General features: G+C 42.8%; 2 protein-coding genes across 2 annotated transcripts in view; both read left to right on the top strand.

Annotated features, from left to right (window-relative positions):
- Positions 1-5,229, top strand: part of LOC113818752 (uncharacterized) — a 5,498-nt gene extending 269 nt beyond the window's left edge. Inside the window, exons 1-4 of the mRNA XM_027370943.2 lie at positions 1-216; positions 1,595-1,669; positions 2,434-2,511; positions 3,072-5,229. The exon at positions 1-216 is cut by the window's left edge and continues 269 nt beyond it. Coding sequence (XP_027226744.2) covers positions 1-216; positions 1,595-1,669; positions 2,434-2,511; positions 3,072-3,808 — 1,106 coding nt within the window. The 3' untranslated portion in view covers positions 3,809-5,229. The remainder of the gene's footprint in view (positions 217-1,594; positions 1,670-2,433; positions 2,512-3,071) is intronic.
- LOC138860506 (myosin-7-like) lies at positions 3,898-4,698 on the top strand. Its single transcript, XM_070118085.1, has one exon. The coding sequence runs from the start codon at positions 3,898-3,900 to the stop codon at positions 4,696-4,698; it is 801 nt and encodes a 266-aa protein (XP_069974186.1).
- Positions 5,230-9,197: the final 3,968 nt, after the last annotated feature.

The raw sequence follows: 9,197 nt of genomic DNA, 5'->3' as shown, positions 1-9,197 counted from the left end.
GTTCCCTCCTAATAAGACTTCTTATAGAAAACAAAACCAAGAAGTACTTGCGCAGCGTCGAAGATATGGCAGGCGTGGCACTGGCACTGCTCTGCGCCGCCGCGTGGGCTGTCTCGGGAGAGGCCCCGGCCGGCGTGCCCCGGGAGGAGGACCTGCGCCCCGCGATCCTGTTCAACCAGCTGGCGCTCGCTCAGGTGCTCGACCTTCTCGGCGGAGGTAAGGACCGCGCCGCCGCCAACGGAAATCGGCAGCAAGAACACTAATTACTATAAAGTAAAAATCAATAATTATCATGATAAAAGTTGTCATCATGAAGTGAAAATCATTAGTAATTATGAAGTGAAAATTATCGTTAGAATCATTAATCCTCATTAAGTTGAAATTACCATTACGTAAAACACTGATCATTTTCATAAAGTAAGACCACGGGTTCTGTAGTTATCACTGATTTCAATTAGCATTCAGTGAAATAATCACCATTTCCATAAAAATCACTGGAAAATTTATATTTATTCATTGCGAAATGTAAATTATTATAAAATTAAAATAATCCATAAATGAAGTTATTATGAAATTAAAATAATCCATAAATTAAGTTATTATGAAATCAAAATAATCCATAAATGAAGTTATTATGAAATTAAAATAGTCTATAAATGAAGTTATTATGAAATTAAAATAATCGATAAATGAACAATATTAATAATCATTAAGTGAAAATCATTGATCATAATAAAACAGAATCTTCATTACCCTAAGTGAATATTGTCATAAACCATATTGCTTATTACCAAGTGAAATGATTAAACTCTTGATGAATATAATTTCCATTCTGGGCGATACGGAGACAAGACTCCCGTGTTCAAGATGTACTATGCGTATTGTAATAATAGGATGTTAGAACACGTACAGTGAATAAATATTTCTATCAATCGTGCTTAAAAGTGACTAAGCAGATAAAGCCATAGAAATCCATTCTTAAAATAAATAGAGAAACGAAAAAAAAACGATCTGAAGCACTAGAAAATCGTTCACTCAAGGATCTCAGTAACTTGCTTCCCTTGTGCGCATCATGATTTCCTTTCTTCTCTAAGATAACGTCATTGTTATTGCAACTAAAAGTATGTCATACTTAAATATAAGACATAAAACAATTACTAAAGCATTTTGGTCTCTTTGTAATCTGCAATGATGTATACGAATAGATAAAAGCACACATGTCTATGAGGAGGAACCGAAAGAAATACTCTTGTCTGTGAGGAGGAACCGATAGAGTTACACATGTTTATGAAGAGAAAACTAGAGAAACACACAGGTCTACAAGGAAAAACCGATAGAAATCCACGTCGATGCGGAGAAAAAAAAATTATTGTTGTTTTCGTTTGAAATTCTCGAGCCCGAGACGCCAAGGTGAAAGTTCGATCAGTGTCCTCAACAATCACCGTTTACTTTGTGTCATGTCAATATTCGTCTTCGATTCAATAATCTGCAAACAATATACATTGTGTTATATCAATATTTATCTTCTATTTAGACTTTTAAGTAACTGTTTCAAATGTTCTCTCTCGCAAACATCTCCCTTACCCCTCGGCAGCGAATGGCACGGCGCAGGAGCAGCTGAACCGAGCGTCGAGTGCCACGAGTGCCAAGCTGGACGCCCTCAGGGAAGGTGACCGCCACCGCCTCCGTTGTCTTTTCTACTGTCTGCCCTCCCCCTCCCCCTCTCTCTCTCTCTCTTCCTCTCTATCTCCCCCTACCTCTCTCTATCTTTATCTCTCTCTCTCTCTCTCTGTCTCTCTTTCTCTCTCTCTCTTCCTCCCTATCCCCCCCTCTCTCTATCTTTAACTCTCTCTCTCTCTCTCTCTTCCTCCCTATCTCCCCCCCTCTCTCTATCTTTATCTCTCTATCTCTGTCTGTCTGTCTCCCTTTCTGTCTCTGTCTCTCTCTTCCTCTCTACCCCCCCCCCTATCTCTCTCTCTCTCTCACCTCCCCCCTTCTCTCTCTCTCTCTCTCTCTCTCTCTCTCTCTCTCTCTCTCTCTCTCTCTCGTCTCTCTCTCTCTCTCTCTCTCTCTCTCTCACCTCCCCCTTCTCTCTCTCTCTCTCTCTCTCTCTCCTCTCTCTCTCTCTCTCTCTCCCTTTCTCTCTCTCCCTCTCCCTTTCTGTCTGTCTATCTCTCTCTCCCTCTCCCTTTCTGTCTATCTCTCAGCCAGGGTTTTAGCTAATTTGTCAGTAATTGCAGTAATGATATTAATGCTAAACTTGTCGACAAAAAGTGAAAAAAAAATCTCATATAAACCAAAAATAAGTTTATATAGAAATACAAACAAAAAGAATATTAATGCAAATGCCAAAGATAAAGAAACATAATGAATAAAAAGTAGTAGTAATAACAACCCAATTAGATTAATTAGTAATTAATAAAATTCCCGCAGACTTCCTGCAACTGCGCTCGCTCCTGGGTGCAATGTCGCAGAGCCTCTCGCTGCAACACGACGACGACACGCAACAGGGTGAGACGCGACGCATGTTCGTTGAATCACGTTGCATCCCCTGTCTTACTCTTGCTCATTTTTTATCCCTTGTATTATTCTTGTCCGTGTTGTATCCTATATTTTGGTTTCTATCATGTAGCATTCCATGTAAAAACTTTGGGCAAGGTATATTGTATATGTGAAAATAGCAAACATATAGAACTATGATGAAGAGTGTCATCGTTTAGTTATAATATATGTTTTACTTTTAAAGCTAAAATGATGAATAGGATGTGAATGATAAACGAATATAACAATGGCAATGATAATATTCATAATAGTAACAATGTGGATAAAAACAATGTGAATAATAATAAATTATTATAATTATTAAGATAATCATAGCGATAATAAGCATAACGACAGCATGCCTAGCCTTAGTGCTAACAGTCAAAGCGATCAAGCAATGAGAGGTTGCAGACCCAGCAGGCGGCAGGAGCCTGCTTGCTCGCCCGCCAAAAGCCTTCCTTCTCCCGCGACGGAGCCGACACCGCCCCGAAGCCTTCGAGCGAACTGACGCTGGTTCCCTCCTGCCGCAGGCGCGACCGTGGAGGCTGCGTGGCTGAGGAGGGCGCGCGAACAGGACGACGAGCTGGAGGCTCTCGAGGAGGAACAGGACCGGGCTTCCGCTAAGCTCCGGAGGCTTCGCGACGAGGCTCGAGGGTTGCAGGCAGACATCAGCGCTGGCTCTGGCGTCGTCCAGAAGCTGGAGACGGAGGCGAGAGCGCGGGCGGCCCGCGTCCACGCCCTGGAGCAAGAGCTTCAGGAGCTGCGCGTGCAGGTCAACGTCACAGAGGACTCGAATGCAGCTCTTGCTTCGGGAAGTGACGCTCTCCTCGCACAGGAAAACGACGCGCGGGGCCGCTATGTTCTCCAGGAGGTGGCAAGGGCTCAGGCGGAAGGGGAGGTGGAGGCTCTCGGCGCCACCAAGGACGAGGTCTTGGGGAACATCAGCCGGCTGGAGGACGACGTGGACCGGCTGAAGGAGAGGCTCTCGCTCTTCGAGGGAAAGAGGACTGCCACTCGGGGGACGATCACGTTGCTAGACACCGCGGTGAAGGACGAGCTGGAGGAGAACAGGAGGCGAGAGGCAGAGGCGGCCGGCTTGAGGGCGAGAGTCCAGGGGAGGGAGAGCCAGGCATTCCAGCTGCTCCTCCAAAGCAGAACTCTGGAGCAGGACAAAGACGTGGTCAATCGGACAGCGATGGCGCTGGTCTCTGAAAACGATCGACTCCGAGAAAGCATAACGAAAATCGATCGCATCTGCAATGCCTGAGGCGATTTTTCTTGACTGGGATAACAAATGCTTGTTTACTCTAACTTACAGCTTAAATAATTACGATTTAATATATGCCTTTTCGATTAATGCACGTATTCATTTTCACATATTCGTATTGTTCGCTCCCAACAGACAGGAGAACCTGCGCTGCAATCTCAGATTTCTTGCAAGAAGGAAGCCAACACAGGGCTCGCCGGATCGAGCGCCTCCGTCGAGCCATTCCAGAATTAGGATCCCAAAATGCTCAGCTGGAGGAGGAGATCCGCCGATTCAAGGCAGAGAGGCAACTGCTACAGGAACAGCGGCTCCAACTGGAAGCCTCGAACTCGCAGCTGGGAGAAGGCGAGGAGAGAGCCCAGCTGGAGAGCCTGGGACTCAAGGCCAAGCTCCAGAATGCGAAGGATGAAGCCAGGCAAATGGAGGAGGAAGTGAGACGCGCCCAACGGGAGACTCGCCTCTCCGAGATTAAGACGCAACACACAGAGCAGCTGGTCAGTCAACTCACAGGTCAGGTCGCACTCCTCAGCCAGGTCATGACCTACCTGGAGCAGTTTGAGGGTCGGCTGTACGAAGTGAAGGACTCGCTCGTTGGAGATGTAAGTGCCATTGAAGAGGAGAATGCGAAGTTAGACAAGGAGAAAAGGACCTTGCAGAAGAGCCTCAGGCTCACGCAGAGACGAGGGAAGGGGCTGGCTGGGGAGAAGATCAAACTCGCTCAGACGCTGTCATCGCTCGACGCAGACGAACGCGACCTCAACGCCAGGATTCAGCACAACGTCGACGAGAAGCAGCTTCTGCTGGAGGAGATCGAGGCGTTGACGGCAGAGAACGAGCAGTTGAAGGAAGAGTTGAATGAAAAGGAAAGCAGCGTAATATTTTGTGACTGAAGTAAGTTCTCATTTTGTGTGGCTTCCATCCATCACTCTTTATAATGGTAATCGGTGCATATGTGTATTACTTGTCCCTCATTTAAGAATGAAAAAAGTTCTTTCCAAGGGAAGGACCCGGCTAACTGATGCTCGCCTGGAGAAGTCCCTTCGACTTCTTCGTCAGAGAATGAAGTTGACTTTGGCAAAGTAGTAAAGACCAAACAGCGGCAGACCCGCTAAATGGACCAGAAAAGCAAAATACAGTCTCACTTCCTGTGGCCTTTACCGAGCATTCCACTTGCGGTTCAGACTAGGTATTTAATGCTATTTTGAAAGGCTTAATTTCATATCAGTTTCCAGATACTTTTATGCATCGTTTGCCTTTTTCACATTTTATTAGTTTGGTTTCAGTTTGAATCAACCACAAAGTTATAGAAGGGATTGTCCTACAGTGCTTATACTAATGACTTTTTTCTGTTGAGGCTAATAATGTTTATTTTACAATTGCTACATTTAACCGAAACTGTAAGAGTAAAACCTTTGATTTTGTTTAATTCGTTTTCTTTTTAACCTTTTTTTTCCTGAAAGTTTTTCGCCAGCAAAGGCACGATTGAGAAAACTCGCAAAAACATATTGATTATAGTTAGCAAAATAATGCATCGGCAATTCGCCTGATATTATTGACTGAATAATGAATGGAGAAAAGTTGCGAAGCTCAAAGGAACTACAACACTGGTGCACACACACACGCACACACGCGCGCTAATTGGTATAACTGCTATCGTTGTTATCATTATCATTATTATCATCATCAATATTACCATTATAATTATTGCTTTTATTGCTATCATCATCACTATTGCTTCCGTTGCCTACATATCAGTTATTATATCACTGATAGAAGTAATAAAGCTATAACAAAACACTTTAACTACTGATTGTTGCTAGATCAAGCTATTGATCCTATATGCATTAATCATGTATATATATATATATATATATATATATATATATATATATATATATATATATATATATATATATATATATATATATATATACACACTTATATATACATTACATAAATCATACACACACATACTCATATATAATATATAATACACACACACACACACACACACACACACACACACACACACACAGATATATATATATATATATATATATATATATATATATATATATATATATATATATATATATATATATATATATATATATATATATATATATATATATAAAGAGAGAAAGAGAGATAGTGTATATGTATGTGCTTGAATGAGGATTTAAGAAAATCAAATATAATGTTACCATCAAATACCTCATAATCACTAGCAATTGCATCCATATTGGTATTATTTTATCAAGATCATAATTGTCATTTGCCTTGCTTCGATTGTATGGCTCCACAAACGGTACTTTGGTTTCCGTTGGCGATCGTCGGTGCAGTCGTCCTGGTCGTCTGGGTCGTAGTAAAGGTGAGGAAGTCCAGGTCGTCGAGCCAGGCCGCGATTCCCGCCGACGACCTGCACGACCCTGGCCGCGATGACCGAGAGAGCGAGCACGAGTATTGGGACATCGACTCGGTCGTCTTGAGGGCCCAGCTGGAGGAGAGGAGGGCGACGCGCACGCGGCACGACGGAGGGACGACCAGACCCGAGAACTCCATCTGCAGGAAAATGCTCCCTGAAGACCAAGGAAAGGAGGCGGAGGAGAGGGAACTGACGCTGCTGATTGGATTCTTCAGACTTCTTCAGAGATTTGGAACACTTTCTTCTAAGTGAAAAGGTGATGATTATGTCAAAGACATTCTCCAAACTGTACTGAATACTGACCCCTGAAAAAAAATCTAAGTATATCAGATTAGGTGCTGGTGACGAAACATTGACGCGTCTCAAGGAATTTTATTTTTGTCCCTGGAATTCAGTCTCTTCGCATTGTTCTTGTCACAGTCACTTGAGGACACCGCCCGCCCCCTCGCCCTCAACCCTCCCTCTTCTATTTGACATGAGCAGATAATGGGAATTGTGATTATTAAGGGGTCTTATTACCTCTGCCAAGGTTCTGTTTTAGTAGCGTTAGCAGGATAACTCAAACAGCTGTCAACATATTTTTATAATTTTTTTACCAGAGGCCAAATTTTACCAGAGTTGTGTCTTAGCATAACAGATGGCATTAGATTTTGATGGTGAACCGGATCATGGTCCGGATTCAGGATTTTTTTTAATGATAGTTTCAGTCAACCGTATATATAGGGGTAAATATTATAATTACCTTAATTACCTCCACAGGTAAATGTTTATACTGCATCAGTGACCCTATTCCCTTGGAGAAGGTATGCCCTCTCCGAGTGCTTCCTAAATTATAATCACCAATTACATATATGAATCACGGTTGATTAGGAAGGACATCCAATCGCACAAGGGGGGGGGGTGGACTGTCAAATAATCTCTCAGTAATGAATCGAGAGATCAAAATCCAACAAAGGGAAGAAAAGCTGAATAATGATAATAATAATATTAATAAAGATATACGTCTCTATGCAATATATACAGTGTGCATGTATGCAAGGATGTGTATCCTATATACTATATATAGATCTGATATCTAATAAAGGAGGATTTCGACAAAATACTTTCCTTGACCCAAATAGCAGGCGTGTTTCTCCTCGATGTCTTGGGATTTCAATCTCTTCATGAAGTTGGGTTAATTCCAGTGGCAGGGATTACAGAAGAGCGAAGAGCAGACACGTTGGAATAGGAAGATATTCAAAACCTTCCCATTCTCCTTTGCAAAGACGAAGTGACTGGACTATTTGTATGTCAAAATTTGTACAGGAACTGCCCCAAGGAAAGGCGTTAACACTCCAGAATAAAAAAAAAAAAAAAAAAAAAAAAAAAAAACGTGAAACAGTACAATTTTCCCATGCTTGAAAAATTCATTTATTAACGTTCAAAATCAATGATAAGGCTGTAGCATATACCGCCGTATTGTTTTCTTTATTACAAAGGATAATCTTCCACCCCTCATCCAGTGCGTTATCAAAGGATATACATTGATTTGTAAGCAAGAGCTGAGTTAAACTATTTTCATCTTCAACACCTGAAAACCTATTTAAGAAGAAGTGATAGTAGGAGTAGCAGAAATAATAGCAGCAGTAGAAATGGCATCAGCAGCAGTATTTGTACTAGTAGTGGTAGAGATTGTGGTAATGGTGGTAGCTGTATAGGTAATTGTCACCGTATATGATGTTTTCTGCAGGAAATCCAATGATTTCATCGATTCTTGGCGTTGTTCCTACTGCGAATGAATCGTTCAGATGGAGTACCATTTCTCCATCAGCGATCTTTATTTGTTAGTCCCGTTAGCAGGGGAGGGCATGAAATGTATCAGGGAAATTATGGGGTAAAACAGGCTTAAATAAGAATAATAACGATTAAAAATGCGTAAAACTAGCACAAAAAACGCTTAAAATTGGTCAATTAAACTCTACGGATGTAACCATCAACTTCGAAATTATACGGGCTGACGCGCCAAGATTAAAAAACTCTACGGGAATCCAACCCACATTCGGCAAATTACCGTCGAAATGTATAACCTCCGGCGAATCACCGTCGAGTGCCTCGCGGCGCAGCAAAGCAGAGCTGTGGCGGCGGCAGACCTCCACCGGAAATGAAGTGCCCAAAGGGTCTCTGAACCAGTGCCAGTTTGGTCCCTGAGGTCCGAGGGCGGGGCTTCGAACCGTCTTTCCCTCTAGTATGCTCATCCGTCTTCCGAACGCAGCATTAAGCGCAAGTAACTCTTCTTCAATGTCATTATATTTTTCTGACCCGAGCGGTACTTCCTTTGGGAGGAAGTTTTGGCAGATGAGTCGGAGCCGAAAGCAGGAACCAGGAGGAGGGAGAGACAGCCCTGAAGGATAAAGTGATTAAAAGGTTGGGAATTTGCTCGATCTCATTTCACTCTCTTTGGGAGATAATGCATATCTAATCGAGAAAAAAAGTCGATTCCATTCTGAGGAAGAAAGGAAAGGCAGCTCATAAGGCACAGCAGAATGTAACCAAACTTGCAGCAAAGGACTGTCACAGGCAGGATACAGCACGAGCACTCAGCCCGTCATGAAAAGGCAAGTTGGCCGAGCAGTCCGCCAGGCACTCGTCGCCGCTGCAATTGGTTTCCTCGTGCATTTCGCTTTCAATTCTCTGCCGTGACGGTCCAGCGAAATACCTGAAGCCTTTGGATGTCCCTCCGACGTTGGGCTCCGCAGAGGGCGTGAGTCGCGGTTTCCAAAACGTGTGCAGGTTTGGATTGTTAATAAAGTGGCTTTGTGCCGTTTTAGTGGCCAAGCGGCAGCTGATTTTCAGGTGGAATTCTGCCAGATGTGAAGCAACGGCCGCATTTTGGTTTCCCTTTTTAAAGTGATTTACGTTAATAAAGGATTTAAAAAATATATAGCTTGCTTTACTTTCATAATTGATTAATTGTTTCATTTATCA

Source organism: Penaeus vannamei, chromosome 41, assembly GCF_042767895.1.
Source record: "Penaeus vannamei isolate JL-2024 chromosome 41, ASM4276789v1, whole genome shotgun sequence".
NCBI classification, from domain to species: Eukaryota; Metazoa; Arthropoda; class Malacostraca; order Decapoda; family Penaeidae; genus Penaeus; species Penaeus vannamei.
This window is presented reverse-complemented; position numbering and strand designations above follow the sequence as displayed.